The sequence below is a fragment of the Apium graveolens genome, chromosome 2, assembly GCF_009905375.1.
Source record: "Apium graveolens cultivar Ventura chromosome 2, ASM990537v1, whole genome shotgun sequence".
Classification (NCBI taxonomy): domain Eukaryota; kingdom Viridiplantae; phylum Streptophyta; class Magnoliopsida; order Apiales; family Apiaceae; genus Apium; species Apium graveolens.
This window is the reverse complement of record NC_133648.1, coordinates 3386064-3405507: the sequence shown is the minus strand read 5'-3', so window position 1 is coordinate 3405507 and position 19444 is coordinate 3386064. Positions and strand designations below refer to the sequence as shown.

The following is a 19444-nucleotide window of genomic DNA, read 5'->3' as shown; positions in this document are numbered from 1 at the left end:
GGGCAACAAGAAGTAAATGTTTCCTAACTGGAGTTGAGCAGCAGAGTCCATAGGCTTGGAGTCAAGACTCAGAAGCTGGGCCTGCGGGAACACAAAATGCTTTGGCTGGTTTCCAGTAACTTGTTTAACTGTAACTGGATCTTCAAACTCCTCCAACCAACCATTCAAATGCACCACTCTTACTATGTTTCCATACTTGAAGGAATTCGATGATGACCTTATATTTGTTTTCGTTTTCGACGAAGATGATGATGATCCTAGATTGCTTGACAGACAACTGCCCATCTAAAACAAAGATGGATGATGATGATGATGATGTTTATGGTTTATGATGAAATCAAGATAAAAGGTTAGAAATAGCTAGCAAGACTTGAACAAGGGACACGCACAATTTTGTTATTTTAAGCATGGAAAAAAGGTGGAGTGTAGTGTCAGTTTTTTTATATCAGATCACCAACTTGTACTTACATTTAAACTATATATGTTGATGGACAACGACTCTATACACTATTTTAGTACTACTATTTTCTTTTTCTTTATCTTGCAATGATTTTATAGATCAACAGCTCATTTTCAACCTCATTTGTTTATAACATACTGAAATTTTAGGCTCTCGGTTTTGTTTTGGAGTATTTGGACATCCGTAACGTTAGAGTTATAAAAAATGATACAAAAAATTATTATAAAATGATGTGTCATGACTAATGATTGATATGATTGTATGAATTTTATTTATGCTTCTGATAAAAATACATGGGTCATTCCTGAATTTTAATTGGATTCCTCGACCATGAAAGTAACATTCTTTTTTTTATATATTATATTCCAACTAATGCAAACGTGAATTTTTATGATTAGCAGTAGAAAACGTAAGTTGACGGGGTCCAGATTAACATTGAAATTATCTATCATCACTTGATAAACATTGTCTAAGCTGGGCCTACTAACCAACCTACTCTCCGTCTCTTTTAGTCCCAACTAATAACATATGCCAACATAACACAATTATCCTCTTGATTCCATCGATGGATATGCTATATCTTTACTATTTAAAAAGAACCAAACAAAAGTCTCTCTTTGTAATAAAAATAATTATTTAAAATGTTAACCTTTAATAGTAACTGCGAATTATCATACACCTTTCATGGGCTAACTTTTGATAAGTTACGAAAAACAAACGGATGTAAAAAATTGGCACTAACAAGCCAACTTGTATACTGCTGCATTCTGAAACCTTGGCTCAATATTTGCACTAATTTCACAAGGGTTCCACGTGATTTATGCGGTATCAAATTCTCTACATTAGGATTGAGTCTATTCCTCTGTGATATTTCTTCCTCCGTCCCTTTCATTTGTTTACACTTTTCTTTTTGGGATATCCCTTTCAATTGTTTACATTTCAAATTTTTTTAAAATTAGTAAAAATTTTATAATTTTTAAAAGAACTACATCCACTACTTTTCTCCACTATACTCACTTTATACATATAATATTAATCGGTCACACTACTTTACTCACTTTTTTAACTTTCCTCCATTATTTTATTATTTTTCTTAAACTCCGTGCTCAACCCAAATGTAAACATTTGAGAGGGACGGAGGCAGTAAATAATATAATTATAATGTTACATGTAAACAAGCAACAATAATACAAGGGGTGCGATCAAACGTATGGGTCCAGTTCAATTATTGACGAGCTAGCACAATGTTTTAGAAAAACCCTCACCCAGGGTTACTATTGTATGCTACTTCCCTTCTTTTCTTCACCAAACTCCAAACATTTCCTAGATAGTGTTACCTGTTCTGTTGGGTTTGGATGGACTGTAACATTAACCGAGCCGAGTCGAATTTAGTCAGCTCGACACATATTCATCATCTCGACTCCGATCGGCAAAAAAAACAAATTTCTATATAAAATTGTTTAATTTCTCATTTTCGATTCCAGTAAAGTAGTCCAACAAACTTCCAAACTCGAATTTAATAGCCCGCAAACAAACACTTTTCACAAAAAAAAAAATTGTTACTGTCTAGACAATTCTGCAACTAAACTTTACCAATTTATATAGCTCTAGAACTAACTGCTGTATTAAGTCCCCAATAATTCTGTAACCAACACTAAAGATATATAAATCTCCCCAAAAGGGGAGAGGACAAGTACAAAAGACTAGAACAATTTCCATGCTCTCTGACAAAAAACGCGACAGCAAATCTCTTGTGCTGACAAATTATACCTCTGACTGTCCTCTGCTAATGTCCTTCGGGAACAAAAAGATAAAAGAAAATATGCTTCTAGCCCAGGAAATATATAATCCTGTACGCACAGGCAATTTACACTACTCGGTAATTAGAGATGAATAGGGCCGAATCAATCATTGATCCTAACCAAAAAATCAGGGTCAAGAATATCATCATCCCAATGAATTTGCTGTGTGGTTGGAGAAAAGAATCATCATTTTGTCTAAGGTTTCTGGCAAGAACTTTCTCGCAAACAAGTAACATGGCCGTCTCTCTCCGTTCCACAAGCAAGGATGGATCTGGATCTCCTTCTGAAAAATTGAAGTTTAGCAATTCAGAATAGTTACTTATAAAAATTTATTTGAGCTAGAAAGCAAATTTGCATACCCTTCCATCACTTGTCGAATGGACATTTTCTGTAATAGACTGCACAAATCACACAAGTGTCGGTGAAAATTAAGAAACTAACTTCCCCAAAAGCCAGAAGTGTGTGCGAATTTGATTGTGTGGATTAAATAATGTATAAACAAGACCCCCTACTGTAATATTTTGTACAAGTTCCATGCTGATATCCTCAGCTCTGTACGACTTTGGATGCCACTTTCCTTCAGACCAATCAACATGTGTGACTGACCAGTTCGCTATGCCAAGTGGATCAAGCATCTAAAAAGAAAATAGAGAACTCATTCAACATTCAATGGTATCAAGAGCATGGAAGAAGCTTATAATAGAAGAATATATAATTTAGGCTCACATGGAAGAAAGTAGGCAGATAGTGTTCATCAGAATAGCAATTCTTGTCCCCTTCCATACCCGGCTGTCAAACAAAAACCATACATCAGGCATTTATAGCCAAGTCCACTTCAGAACACTGAACACAAGACCATTATATTACAAATTTAACAGGACTAAACTAAGAAATCATGCCGACTGCCGAATACAACCTAAGAAATCGGGCATTTTCTCAATACTAAAATGAAATCTACTGCAGGTCCACTACATAATATTATCAAATTGGAATTTAAAATGAACACATACAACTATGCACTTCAAGTTTTGTGGAATATAAATTAGTTAAAAAACGTGAATTTTGTACGAAGTACCCCAAAAATTTAAGACCGAAGAAAGCAAAATACAATAAAGAAAAAATAGTTCTATATAAACATAATGTAGTAAGTTATGGGTCTATTACTCGTTGATCTCTTACGCCCTCTGTCAATTAGGCTTGGGACAAGCAGTATGACTACCCTGGTTGAGTTTTTCCTAATCTACCCTCTGCAAAATAATGACTATAAACGCCTTGTTCAAATGGTGCTTTATATTCCTTGGCATTAAACCAGGATATTATATTCTGAAGTCTTTGTTATAAATCTGTATATTATAATAATGCAGTGGATTAATTATTAAATAGCTGTGATTCCTTCACAACTTCAGGAAAAATATAAAGCAATATTATGATTCTTATTCGCCCTTCCCAAATCCAGATTGAAGTGGAGGTATAATAGCATAATTTAAAACATATATAAATTACACAGGAACATTATAGAATATTCAACTAAATTGACAAAATAAAGATTGTGAATGTCAAGGATAAGTTGATAGTTGATGCACTGTTGTACTTGTAGAAAACACATATATATGGAACAAATACCATGATTTTCAATTATTCATACAAGCTAGATATATCATCGCCCCTTCCCTTAAACCCAGAAATACCAACTACCAAGGCATTGTGGAGATGCACAAACTGCTTAATGTATTTAGAACATCATTCATAAGATAAAAAATATAGAGATTCCAAGTGAGAGAACCACCTTGCAAAATTCTTTGAACAATTTATAATATAGACTATCGGCAGTAACGATGAGAGCATGTTGCCGCTTCATTGTGAACCACTGCACAAATTAATGGGAAGGCATGTAAATCTTTAAAAAGGTCAATTTAAGAAAAATGGAACATCTGACATTCATTTACAAGATCCACTATATCATTCAGCTTTCACACTAAGAAAATAACAGAAGAAACCCATCATTTTTTTTGTAAAAAGGGGGAATATGGTTTAGATAACAAAATAGATAAACAAAATCCTAGAACAGAAATTTGGGCATAACTCCAGTCCATTGCTATTGCATAAGGACACATACAGGCTAGCGTCTAAAAACAATCACAACATATACCTGGGAACCTTTGTGAAAGTCTTTCTTTTCGACTTCAGGTAACATGTGTTCGGAATACCTGCCACTCCCATGTGGACCAGGATCCCTGAATCTGGAAAATACATGAAGATGCATACATTATGATGGCAGAATACTTTTCGTCCTACGACTGATATTAAAAATCACTCAAACAACTACATAAAACAGTACAAGTTAGCAATGCACTAATACTTTAATCCAATTAGTCATTGGACAAACAATAAAAAGAAAACAAATCTAATATTCCTTGTCTTACTTGTCAATGTAGCTGACATTTGTATACATCAGATAGTTGTAGACATAGTCGAAATCACGTAATGGCACACAACTGCAGAATAAGAGGATTCAACAGACATAACACAAATAGTAATACTTAAGTACTAATAATAAAATTAACAGTTATTTTATCCAGACCTGTCAGAAAGTAACACAAAATGCTGGTTATCCGGGTCTTTAAGTGCATTTGCTAAAAGTCGTCGTTCTGCATCGATCATTGAAATTCTACCCCAAACTACCTGCAGAAAAAATTAGTATTGTAATTAATTTTGTTACATTAAATATAATATGAATGAGCATCTCATCTTCTTGTATGAAAGAAACAAAACAACACAATTAGTCAACAGGACTACAATAATGCTGGCCAAAAAGTTTATAACAACTATAACATTACATCAAACATATTAATTCATAATTTTTGCTCTTAAGTTTAATCACAGGATTGTCTGCCAGTCGATATGCACTGTGTGTCACTCTTGGGCTCATTCTAAATGATTTGATTTTATCTTCTTCGAGGGAAATAGATAGGGAGTTTCATGAAGGTCTATATAAGCCTTTGCCTCTTCGATGACATTCCAGCGAAATAGTATATTAGTGAGGATAAGTTGCGAAAAGATATAAAGCAAAAACTGTTCTTCGATTTCACTGTAAGATACGTGCCTTATAAGTACCTTATAAGATGGCTAATTAAAGACTTTACATGCAACTAAAAAGATAACATGCCTCAATAAGTAAAGATCAACAGTAATGAGTCTTTCATTAATCAAGTCAGATAAGCTTTCAATTTAAAGTTAGAGGCTAGCCAACTTTTATAAAAGTAAAAGATCTACCAACAATAGGAAAAAAATTGTTCCCGTTTTGGTCTTTAAAGAATTTAACAAGTTAATAGAGCTTGGAACGCAAACATGCAAACATAACACTCAGTTCAGAAAAATAGAATATAGGTGACATGGAGTCAAATCATTTGAAAATCAGTATAAATGGTGAGTGATGAGTGATGAGTCATAAATCATTTTTTAAGACTTGTTAGCCAACTGGGAATGTGATATTGAGAAGAAACTAATCTAAAAGTATGAAGTGTATAAATGAATGGATATATAAAGAGAGTACAGACCTTTTCACTGCGTATCTCTCGATCAAGAAAGAATCGGCTAGTATGTACTGGTTTTCCCTTAGATGCATGAACATAGACCGAAAATCTATCTTCATTCCCCTGCGAAATTTTTAAGAACATATATGAATACCGACCAAGTTATAATACCAAAACTAGATAAAATTGTCCTATGTCTATAACGTAAATTCGTAAACATAGGCTTTAAAGATAATTTACTACACCCGTGCACAACAGAAATAAACACACTGCTCACCCTCCTCTTTCAAGATTAGTCTATCTTATTTAATACAACTTTCTTTAAACAAAATTTTATGTAGTTATGAGGAACTAAACCTGAAAATAAGCAGATTACCACAGATATGAAATAAAAAATTCTATTAAAAAAATATATGAACATAGCCTCATAATATGGAAGCTATCGACATACAACTTGGCATGTTTGCGCAAGTACATAGCTCAAAGACAACTTATATAAGAATCGAAAGCAGATAACTTCAACAATAAAAATACTGGAACAGCAAAAGTAAAACTTAAGAATAATACTGAAAGCACAGTGTAATACTATATTGTGACAGCTTCAACATAAATCGCAGAGCGAAGCATGATTAGAATAAAAGCATTTCAATAAAAAGAAAAACTTTAGCATATGGCCGAATCTGAAATGGTGGATCAAATCAAAATTAAAAGCAATCTCATGCAAATTTCCCAGAAATATCTTGCTAAGAATCAATCATATCACCGTCTCATCGTGGGCACGCAATGAATGTTTACCAGTTTAGAAGTAGAACCAAGTTATGTGCCAGCAAGTCTTTAGTTAATTTTTTTTAAGTTAAGCCGCGATGTCCTGGTATGGAATTCGGTGCATGAGTACACAACACTCGATACAATTTCCTTCCACTTTAAATTCTCACTTCATACATCAAATATTTTTAACCAGGATTACAACTTTAACAGTTGTATCGTAGTTACCAAGTCATAGCTATACTATCTGAGAATATGGCTGACATGCACACTCAACGGGTATGGTGTCGGTGTAGAATTAAGTTCTATTGCAGCAGCAGTCCCTTCATACTGGTCTAGGCTTCCAGAACAATGACTTGCTTTACTTCTTTACCACACTAAGTTCATATATTATACACATACATATACATGTACTGATGTACAAATACTAACCAAATAAAAGTAAATTTTCTAGTATATACAGTATACATATAAATTATAATAATATAATCACAGATAAAGAATCTTATACTAAATCTAATAAGTCATAATATTCACAATCGATCTGATTACAATATATTTACATATATACGCCATACTCCAACAATAACCAAGTTTAAATGAAGATTGTAAGAACCAAAGCATATCACCAAAGTAATCACAAATCACCAAATTTTTAGTTAGTACTGTTTACTTAGATACATATGTAATTTTCTGATATACATATCTAAATTAAAGAAATAGTATTCCTTCATAATTAGGTTGATGATTCATAAACATATGATGTGATAAATTAGTGATTAGTAAATTAGTTATGCTTAGTAAATTAGTGATTCACATTTCAGCTGTACAACTTTGTGCCTTCATTTTGATATGCTACTTTATATTAAAGCATCTACGTTCTTTTTAACTTTTTAGGCGGAGGACTTACACTTACCACTTGCATTTGTATTCTCTTTACCCAATTGGAAGATCCTCTTTCATCTTAACGTTATAGTTACAAGAATATCATTATTTCAGCCTAAATTTTCTATAGTTATGTAATTAAATCCAACTTTAAGGCTACAGCAAACCTTGCCAGTGAACGTAGGACCCTTATTTTTTAAAATACTACACGAACCTATTAGGAAAAAAGAAAGTTTAACTCATTTCTAAGCATATTTTTAAAATGGTGAATCGAGAAGTAATATCATATAAAACTAATGTGTGAATGAAATTTTCATTAACAGACGGGAAAGAACAGTTTCCATTAAAAGCAATTACCTGGAAAAACTTGTCCCACAACTTCTCGAAAGGCAAAGCAGCAGGTATTAAGAACATAAAAGCAATTTTAGGGGATTTTGATATAGCCTGCGGTGTGTTCAGAATATCTCTAATTACAACACGAGAAGCAACCTCTTCATCAGTAAGTTCTCTTGCAGGAGCAGGTGGAAGCCAGTCCGCAAAGACCTTGCAACTGCTAGATGAGAATACGTAGCAGGCAGAAGTATTTCGGGGAGGGAAGACATAGGCACAAACTAAGAACAAACTGACCAACGATATTAAGACAATAATCCAAGTTGGCTTCTTCAGATGAGCACGGTGGCGAGGCGCAGACAGCATCTCCAGGTCCTTCATGCCTAAACGCCACGCCTGAGCTGTCTTCATCGAAGATTTTTATGCATAACCATGCGGAAATTATTTTCTACTTCCCCAAGGCAGTAGTGAGTCGGACTTAATGCAAGAATCAAGCACAGTGATTGGTTAGCAGAAGAATACCAAGCTTCAGTAACTGGTCCAGGAGCTTGAATTTCTAGATACATAGAGAATTTTGTAGTTAGAGCATTGCAGCAAGGCAATATAAGAATCACATACTTGTGAAGAATATTTAGTGTAAGAATTCCTACTAACTCATGTTAAGCTCAAGTTATAATACAGAAGCAACCTTTGGATTTAATTGGCATTGCATTAACGGAGGGGAAACCAATGGATTCAAAGCTTTAAGCATAATTTTAAAATAAAAGAACAACAAATTGAGGAGCAGCCACACAATGTGTGTGTGAGTGTATATAGTCGGAGTCGGACAATCATATATAAATGTTGTATTAGTGAATAGGAATTGATAAATTAACTATGAAATTCGGAAAAGCAGTAATTGTAAATTAGATAACATTGGAATCGTAAATTGTAGATTAACTCGAATGTGGTTAACAGAGAATGGGATACGGGTGATTACTACCCCTATTACATGTATAGTAAATTGTAGGAGAGTAATACGGAAGATAGTAAGTTGGTGAAGCATTGAAGCAAGGGATTGAGATCATTATCCGCAACAATATAAAAGGCAGATTCAAGTAAACTTTAAGAATATGAGGGTAGCAATAGCAGTAGCAGTAGCAGTGGTGTGAATAATTGAATTGAATTGAATAGATACAAGACATTACTTACCCCCGCCCGCAAGGCTTGATGATATACAGAAGAATCAAACTTTGTCTAATATTATATATATTAGTTAGTTTTCCGGTAGCAGTAGGGCTTCAGATTTAGGGCACCAGCCAAACAAGATTTATGTACGTATTAAGCAAACACAGACAGACAGACAGACAGCCAGCCCAGAGAGAGAGAGAGAGAGAGAGAGATGGGCTTGTTGTACAGGTGTGTTGTTGAGTGTATACAAAATTTATGTTTTTCTAAATAGAATCAATCCCGGTCAAATTAAAATTATTATGTATGTATTCGGGGTGTCTAAATAGTATTTTAAAAATTCTCGATTTAATCGATTAATTTTCTATAAATTATTTGATTGATTTAATTTTTAAAATCTGATATATAGAATTGGATGGAGTATAGGAATTTTATTTAAAATTATATTTAATTATATAATAAATTTGAATAAGATATAATTTATTTCGGGTTTTTACCGGATCTGGCTAGGTCGGATTTTTACGAAAAATATGATCTATTGAGGCTCGTGAGCCATATCAGTTTTTTCGGACCGGACGGGTTTTTCGAATTTTTTTTTATCCCCTGCTATACATAATACATCTACTTAACTACCTACCTGTCCCTACTCCCCCTGCGGCCCTACCCCCCATTTCAATGTCTGCTTCTTCTCTATTTCAAGCCCAGCCCCTCTCGCCGGCCTATTTTATTATTTCACGACAATTTCTTTTTCTATTTATTTATTTGCATACTCACCAAATAGCCCTAGTTTTATCTAAATTTGAATTGACTTTCAAAATGACTTTTTCAAACTTGAATAATCCTTCGGTTTCCCCACACTTATCCATATTCTTTAGTTTGGAAAAAAAAAAGATAATCAACAAAATTATAAATAAATTTATAATGTAATACCATCATGTTTCAAAGTTTGACCAAGCAAATACTAAGCATTGGTTCAATGGCCGGATAATATAATAGAGGCCCTCTTGTAATTAACTTTGCAATGAAAGACAAATACTCCAATGCATGCAACTACTACTTCCAAATACGTTTGATTTCATTGACCAACAACACAAATTTAGACTTAATCCAACGTGCAAAACAACAAGAATGAGATTTAAATACAAAAATATATTAGAACCTCGTTAACGGTTAAAATATTTATGATTCATAATTAAGCTTAGTATGTCTTATTCAATAATATGAGGGCAGGCATGTGTTAAGAAGATTACAGAATACACCACCATTTGCCACTTGTGGAGATACTACCACTGCAACGTGAATCTCTTCTCACTTCTCAGTGCCTGCATGTTAACCCCATGTGCACCTGCAGGCGTCCACAACACACCACCACACACACACATACACATCTATGATCTATCTATCTGTTTATATAGTAGTATGTTATGTTATATAAACTGCCTTTGTTTTGTGACATGCCCCAACTGTCCCCTCTGCTAATAACCCCTAAAATAAACATCTAATCTATGGTACAGAAAACATAACAATTATTGAGCTCTGAAATCATGCTACTACATCGGATTAACATTTCACCTGCTAGATCAAAAAAGTTTAAGGATAAACTCATAGTCTCATACATGTAATCATAAACTCCATGATTAGTCTGTAGAGGATGAGATGATGCGAAAAAAGAAAAGCATACATACGGAGATGTTGATAGAATGGAACTTAATCATATTCAAGTCAAAATTGTAGCTAATGTCAGATTTCATTCTACTACATAATCTCCTTCCTTTCTTTCCTGGGAAGAAAAATGAACCTTTTGTATGCCTTCTTCCTTTCTTGAAATGTACATTGAGAAATTTGATTGCAAATGAGACAGGAGATCTGCTTTTTGTTGTTGATGAAAAGAAGTAAAAAAAAAACAAGCTTGATCACCATGAACATGGAGCAACTCTTTCTGCAGAGATACCTACAACATAGATGAAGGGTATATATATACTTCAGTATAATTAGGTAAAAGTCCTAATAGCAGCATAGAAGTGGAAGTAGACGTGTAATGATGTTGGCATCTCATCTGTGAAGTTGTGCGCACACACACACACAATATGCAGCGAATGCACATGCACAACAATAGTAGTTGCATTTTCCAGTTTACCACGTCTGGAAGCATTCAATCATTCTGTTCCTATGTTTCAACAAATAAGGATAATCTAGTTTCTAGTACAATGCAACTTTCTGCCCACAATTTAAGCTAAATTTTGACAACTCATTAATAGTGCCAATGACAATAAAAGCAAGATGTTGGCGTTCTCTTTGAATGAACTGAACATATAAATCGCAAATCCAACATATCCAAGTTCCAGCCCTATTTAAAGGCTAATTCTCATAGTGCTATTTAGAGGTATTCTGGAAAAAGCTGAAAGCCAAAAAATAAGGTTATATGATAAATAACTTGCAATTCAGGGCTTGATATTCTGTCTGCAAATAGGACCTGATTAAGTTTGAAGGGTACGCGACATAATGTAACAGATATTATTAAAATTGCTGATAGTTCAAAGCGAAGGCGCCATATCACTTCATTGTTCTGAGAAGTCTCAAAACAGATAGTCAATGAATGAACTTACAAGTCAATTTAGGCTACTGTCCATTTTATATATTAATAAATTTGATCAGCCTCTAAAAATCGGTTAATGATATACCTGCACGTTAACGGACATACTTTCCTAATAAGGTACACCTTATGTACAATAAACCTATATTAACAAGCACATACATGATACTTCAAATGGCATACCTTGAACTTGACATATCGTACATTATAATCTTTTTCAATCTCACTTAACGGAATGTACGCGTTTAGCCCTTCTTCGTGTGTGGTTAGAGTGGGAGTGACGAGTACGCTTCTTGGGCTTTTTACTGCGGAAGAAAATATAGAGAAGTACAATATTATATATTATAATCTCGAAGTGTAAAATTTATACAAGTCACACTAAGAAAGTAGTAAATAGTCTAAACAATCAAAGTGACGAAATTGAACATCATTCCCTAGCCCTGGGGCCATGACAGTTTTCCTGTTCTTATTATTTTTTGACAATTATCAGCAAGTATTTTTAAGATCAGGCTAACGTAGTATTGTTAAATGTTAATTATACTAACCTGAAAATCGCTGATATATAGTTGAAAATGATGATAACTGGAAGAGTCATTAAAGCAGAGGCCTGAACCAGAATCATTACAAAGATAAAAAGATGTAACCTTCAGAACAAATATCAATTATTTCTGTTTAAAATAACAGTTCCATTACTGAGGAGAAAAAAAATGTATGCACAAGACAATAAGTAGCTCCCGTACCATATACCAGACGATCTCTTTAGTAGCAATCGCCTTTGTAATTTCATGGCTTTGTAAGAATTCCTGAATTATAGCTCGAACCTTCAAAATTGAAGCAACATAAAATATCAAGCCTTATTCAATATAAAAATAATCAAGATGTGAGTGAAAGAGAAACCTCATCGTCTATTAATAGTTTTTCAAATCCGTATACCAAAAAACGTAGAACATCAGGTCAGAATGTGAGTCACAAATCGCAGTCGACTCAAAAAATTATCAAACATGTAACGAGAAACTTCTTCACGTTATATGGAAAAAGAAATTTCTGTGCAAGGTTATAATACTTACAATCCTTTTATTTACAATCTAATCTATGAATGCATGCCATTCCTTTTTTAAGTGGAATAGTCGAACACATAATGATCCATTCAGTGGCTTTCCTAACACCTTCACGTTTTGGGAGAGTTGGTCACTGATGGTAACGGAGATATTTTTAGAAGGGGACTCAAGTTCAACATCTCCTACCCGGTTCCCCCCAAAATGTGAACAATCCTATATGGAAACTTTTCTTATAACTCCTCAGCGAGTGTGCCACTTGATGGTTTGTTATAGTGATCCAATCTTTAATCTTAATGGGCTTTCAAGCGAGAGGAAGAGTCCAAGATTTAAGATCCATATAGTGGTTTTATTATTCAACACCTTATGGGTTTTCAAAGAGGACCACTAACCTGAACAAGAGGTAATTCAATAAAATCATGCATTTGAACAACTCTGCTCAACAATACAGTTAAGAAAAAACTGAATGCATTTGAACAATATCAGTTTTCTCTAAATGTTATTTACATGTATAGACAGCAACTGGATGATGAAAAACTCGATTAAACCTTAACAGTGCAAATATTTAATAGTTAAAGTGTTTATCTATTAGAAATGGTAGGAAGTGTTTTTGTATTATTATTACTATTATTATTATATTATTATCATTATCACTATTATTATTATCAATACAATAATGTCTAAGTATTTATTTTTAAGGTATAATTCATCAACTACATGAACATAAATACAAATGTTAGCTAATTGAGCGAACTTTTATTACCTTGAAAATCAAAATACGTCAGAAAGTCTAATCTTCATCCTAATTGTACCTTACCGAATTTATTATTATTATTATTATTATTATTATTATTAGATATTTTAAAATTTAAGCAACACACACATGTATTTTTAAAAAGATTAAGGGTGCACGACCCCTACCCCTTGGTAATTAATAGCTTCCATCTGTTTTGACTGATATAATACACCTATATTTAGGTTCTCCATGCAACATCAATTGCATGAAGTTAAAAACTGAAGATATGAATATCAATCAAAACTTAGAACTTTAGAAGAAAGAAAATTGTGAGGTGATATATATTTGCATTAAGAGACTAAGAGATCTCCAACAAACTCTTTAAACAAGATCTTAAGTGTAAAAATAAAGAGCATTGTCAAAATTGGAGCTCCAAGAGACTCTTAGAGTCTCTTTAAAACCTTAAGAGTCTCCTCTCTCTCCTCTCTTTTAAGAGCCAAGCACTTGCTCTTAACTTATATATTTTATTATAAAGTAATTCAACCACCCATTTTCTCTCTCCACTTTGTATTGTACTCCTATTAAATAAAGATATTTTAATATTAAAATATTATTTAAAGAGTGGATATAAAGAATGTTGTTGGAGGTGAATGCACATTAAGTTGTTAAGAGTCAATATTTTATAATATATTTGAAGAGTGGCTTAATAGACTGTTGGAGATGCTCTAAATAGTATCAAATGATACATCTGACTCTGTAACCTTTTTGTAGATTATTTTGCTTCTGAAACACATTCCTTTAAATAATATCAACTAATGGTATTTAGTGAGTAGTAATGTAGATTGTAGTAAAAACCATACTTAGCGGACATTGGCAAAAACTTGCCGAACTATTTCAGTTTATAACAAGTTCTCAATCTTTTTAGCAAGTGAAAGCAACAAGGTGGGGGACCCGGATCATCACAAATAAGTATAGTACATAAAAGATCAGAGAAAAATTATATTAGAATATTGCTTATTATATGATGTTATGAAAAGTAATTGACCTGACGGTGATATACAGCAACAGCCTTCACAAACTTTCTGTATCCTCGGAGAACCTTTTTTGAGTAGGGCTTGAAGATAACATGTGCTTTATCGACATGAGGTTTCATTGTTGTTGAAACTAGATTAATATATGGCCTTGAAAACTGCTCTGCTTCCTAAAAAATCAGGATTTACAGTCACAAAAGAGATTTCATATATACATGATTTTAAAACATCACCTGATTGGCTTATCGACATACCTTAAGGTAGGGATCTACAGCCTTTTGTACTATGGCAATATGAGGTCCAATAGCTTTCTTGGATGAATCATATATCTCGACAGTTTTCGCAGCAAGTAATTGCACATTAGGTCCAATGTTAGTTACAAACGCAACCCACCATTCCTTGACAGTAGGAACCCAATGCTTGAACACAGATAATTTACAATCAAATTATGATGTCAAGAAGAAATTGTATATAAAGAGATGTTTTTACAAATAGAATACGGTAAACAAAAACTCAGATGAAAATAAATTTTATGAAATACAAAACAATATTTGCCATCTGCAGAGAGAATATATTAAATAAATATAATATATCAGGGACGTGGAAAGACTATAAAATCAATATTTTATAATAGTAGACACACGAAGGACATCAAATGAGATAGGATCATATTGTTGTTATATAGGTAACTCACTGTCTTGACAATTTCAATGTGGGGTGCCAGCCAATACTCAAATTCAACCTTCTTATCAAGTACCTGAGCAAAAAAGAAAATTCAAAATACCAAAAATTTCATTAGAACATACAACCAGGATTCCATGCATTACCACAAGCCCTCGAAATTAAGACTTTTTATAAATCAGCTACAGAAGATATAAGAAACTGACTTTCTGACTCGTCTTTTCAAGAGCTGGCCTTCCATGCTCATTCCACAGAGCAATTATAAATGTCTGAAATTTTTCCAGCATTAAAGTCAGAATCAATTTTAAAAAAACAGCAGATATATTACCAACACGCGCGAAACTCACCTGAGAGTTAGCAAGACGAACTGCAAGCCATGGTGGAATCCATGATTCATGAACCTGGAATTTACCACCAGTTGGTATTAGAAATTTAAAAACAAAAACAATCACAGAATATGTCATGTTGCAGCAAGCTAGAGCCACAACATACTTTGAATCTCAAGCAAAAAATATAGTTCAATCAAAAACTAAATCCACACATCAATAGGGTCAATTCAAATTACTGATAATGTTCATGTACAACTAAAATGGAAGCTCGAACTTAGATTCAGCTATTGTATTTAAAGCCAGCATTCCCGTAAGCAAAAGAATTATTATATTCTGTATAAACTATAGACTATGAAGGATCATAATATTTTTCCTTCGATAGTTGGCTCACTATGGTTGAATGATAACTGCTAAGTAAGACAATATGTAGTATACAAAGTCTAAATCATTCTGGTCTATTAGAATCTATAGGATCAAAAACATAAGCTGGGTAATATGCATTATTATAAAGAAATCTATCCTACGAGACTATGACACTCAAATATGGCTTTAACAAATATGCATTTGATCCATCCTTATAAGCACTGAGTACAGTGAGAACACCCGAATGATAGAATAAAATATAGGAGCAAAGCTCACCTCCCTCACTTCCTTAGAGAAGTCAGCAACCTCCAACTTAGCTTTCACCATTTCTTCCTGATCACAGTTGTCGAATTAACATATATAATGTATGATCAATATACATTAGAAAAAAAGAAATAAACTATGAACCTCTGCCACTTGAATCGCACGCTCAGTTTTGAGAATCCTGTTCTTCTGTTCATCATTTATTCTTTGGAGCTGCAAATACAGAAAATAACTTACAACATTAGGTGGAATGCAAAATAAAAAACAACATTAGGTGAAATGCCTCTAAAGCAAGTCAATAGTACACATGATGATGCAGGACACGTTGTAATAATGATAATTTATGAAACAAACACAATAATAAAGATAAGGCTGTGTGGAATAACTATGGGTCGCAACCCTTAAAAACGACTCGGTCAATATTGATATAACAATTACTGTTTATTAAACAAGTCATCTATGATATGTGGGGATTTCATCATTATAGAGATAATAGAATGCCTAACTAAATAAACTAATGAACTAAGGCTCGTAAACAAGTGGGTTTATTATAAATAACCTACTTATCTAATAAACTACTAACCCCACAATCAAACATATAACTAAATTCATTTATTCCCTTTGCGCTAAACATATATAAACTGATCAATAACATACATATAAATAATTCATAATACTTACATTCTCAAGTTTGTGGTTTAGATCCTGGATCTTCTTCTCTGCCAGGTTTGCACGGGATTCCAACACTGCTTTTCTTTTTGTTTGTGTTTCTAGTTCCTTCTTCAGACTGTCAACCTGTTAGATAACAGAAACTTCAGTGTGACGAAGCAAATATATGAATGAATTAAGCTACTGAAATTCTAATTACCTGCTTCTCAAGGTCGCCAGCTCGTACAGTGGCCTCTACAAGCTTGTATTTTGCATCCAAAGACCCTCTTTCCTAAAGTAGGAGATTCTCGTTAGTAAAACTTGTCAAGTAGGGTTGCAACAGTTGATATTACAGTGTGTGCAGAATGTCTCAACCACGTCGGGCTTGTTCCCATTTTTAAAATTCCAGGTACAATATAATTATTAAATACACAAGGGACTAAGGGATAGCACAGACGTAAGCATGTTGAGCAGTGAAATAGCAGCAAGGAGTACAAAGTTTTAAGTAGCATGCATTTGGAGAGATGCTTATGAAAAGCGTTTAAAGGGGGAGGCAGTGCGTAGGCAACTATGCAAGTTTGATCAAGCAAATTAGAGGATATGCAGTATGGGACATGTAAAGTAATAAGATAATTCAAAATCATAAAATGGGGGGTGGTGGGATTATAAAGTGAATAGGTTGAGGCAATGCAAGGACATTCGTAAACTAAGGGCATAATTAGCAAGAAGGAAATGAGTTGATGACCTGAAGTAATTTGACTTCAGTTCTCAAAGAATCGATACTGGTAGATTTGTCTTGAATGATACTGTCCAGCTGGTCAATATCGTCATCCTTAAGCTTCAATTCATGAACTCTTTCATCAACCCTTGATTCTAAAATAATCTCGAAAAAACAACAAATGTAAGACAAAATGATTGAAGCAAACAGGGTGCGTGAAACTGATAAAAAGAGGCACAAGTGTTTGAGGCAATTCAATTGATTAAATGGATAATTAAAAGGGGAAACAAACATATATAAAAGTAATTAAGGTGCAGTAAGAAACAAATGATAAGAAATGAAAATAGGAGTAATAAACATTGAACCTAAGAGAACAATTTCAGAATTAAGGAGGCGAAGTTGGTCCTTGAGATGATCATCATCATGGGAAAATGTGTTTGAATCTACTTGTTGTTGAGTTGCAGTTGTTGTAATGACTAAACACAAAACTAGTAGTAGTACACTCCCCGACACAGCTACTACGTTGTTTGGCGACGCCATTCAAGCCCTGTAAATGGTCGTAATTGCTGTTAGGGCGCAGGCGCAGCAGTTGGGATCGGAACAAGCACCAATCTTCTCTTCTCTTGCCCCCCTTTTTGTTTCTGTAATCTGTGTCAAAATGTTTTTGGGTGTTAATCGAAATTTATGTTTTGCGTGTGTATCGGTCGTGTTAATTTTTTCCAAAATTATACTAGTGCGTTAAAAAAAATACCGATCAAAAAAGTATAAAAAGATATATGGATGGAAAACATAGGAATAAAAGATTGATTGATAAATTAATTAAATATATAAAAGTCAGGAGTAACAAACGATCCTTTCGGTTATATCGTTGAGAAATTATCAAAAATACGAATTTTTAAGTTTATTTATGATTTTATTTTCTTTTAATTTTTTTTTTGTAAAATTATTGTTCACTACTAAAATTAACCGCATTTACAATTTATTTTACTTTTTTGAAAAATCACTCAATGTTTTTTTATTTGAATTATATCCTGTTGCAAAATCATATTTTTATAAAAAAATTTGAAAAAACGTCTTTTTCAAAAAAACATATATTTCAGAAATCTCTACATTATATTATATGAGCAACTGTAATACTTATAATTATAAAAGGTCTACAATGAAATTAAGTTGCATTAAAATGAGAAAAAATGACCTCATTTTTTGTGTCATGATGGAAATGCGTATTTACTTTTTTCAAAATTTCATTGAACATGCGGGTTCCATTTCACCTTTGAAAAGAATGTGTATTCAAATAAAGCGTATAAAGTATATGACAAAGTGGAGCATACATTTCAGTAACGTGTATTTTTCGTTAATTTTTGAAAAATTAAATGCTTATTTCTCATATACGTATTCCGTAATTATTTGGGTAGTACATTTCTCCTTTAAGTATTTTCGACAATCGAACCCCAAAAATGAATATTTTGGTAGAATAGCCTTAAAATATCCAATCATATATAATGCTAGATAATGGAAGGCTAAAGTTTGGACAATGGTTAAAAATACCAATTTTTGGGTTCAATTTGCTCAAATACCCATTTTCAAAAAAAATTCTGAAAATACCGTTTTGGTTACGTATTTTGAAATTGGGTAAGTATAATACGCATTTGAGAATTGAGTATGTAAAAAAATTACTAAAGATACGCGTTTCTGATTTGGATATTACCATTGGTATACGTATTTTGGCAAATGCATATCACAAAAAAATAGAAAAAATAAAATTGGATACCCATTTAACAAATGGGTATCTAGTACAAAATAGGATATCCAAATGAGAAATGGGTATCCAAACGGGTATTTTAAGCACAATACTTCCAAAATTGATATTTTCAGCATTTTGCACCAAAAAAATGTTATTTTTAACATTTTTTCCTAAAGTTTCAAATATACTAACTATAAAGTTTGATATTCGGAGAAAAAAAGTTAAATCGTTTTTAAACTATTATCAGTATATTATCGGGATTTCTAAACTAAAAATCTATATTTCGGATAATTTAACTTTCAAATTTTCTGATTGAAATATTTTGTTAAATAAATTATAA

At 33.0% G+C, this 19444-nt stretch overlaps 2 protein-coding genes across 2 annotated transcripts; both read right to left on the bottom strand.

The window, feature by feature from the left end:
- Positions 1–2100: 2100 nt before the first annotated feature.
- On the bottom strand, positions 2101–9179 carry LOC141706726 (glycosyltransferase BC10-like). The gene is made up of 11 exons (XM_074509534.1): positions 8967–9179; positions 7803–8331; positions 5820–5918; positions 4844–4944; positions 4686–4757; positions 4412–4502; positions 4049–4129; positions 2989–3051; positions 2775–2897; positions 2622–2660; positions 2101–2545 (listed from the first exon to the last, which is right to left on the bottom strand). Exons 2-11 carry the CDS (start codon positions 8184–8186, stop codon positions 2408–2410), a joined length of 1191 nt encoding a protein of 396 aa, XP_074365635.1. The 5' UTR covers positions 8187–8331; positions 8967–9179; the 3' UTR covers positions 2101–2407.
- Positions 9180–10497: 1318 nt separating this feature from the next.
- LOC141706725 (uncharacterized) lies at positions 10498–18062 on the bottom strand. Its single transcript, XM_074509533.1, has 15 exons — positions 17726–18062; positions 17388–17515; positions 16863–16934; positions 16676–16789; positions 16139–16207; positions 16007–16063; positions 15386–15439; positions 15245–15307; positions 15052–15114; positions 14612–14776; positions 14372–14527; positions 12276–12356; positions 12081–12142; positions 11719–11840; positions 10498–10893 (listed from the first exon to the last, which is right to left on the bottom strand). Exons 1-14 carry the CDS (start codon positions 17898–17900, stop codon positions 11759–11761), a joined length of 1341 nt encoding a protein of 446 aa, XP_074365634.1. The 5' UTR covers positions 17901–18062; the 3' UTR covers positions 10498–10893; positions 11719–11758.
- Positions 18063–19444: the final 1382 nt, after the last annotated feature.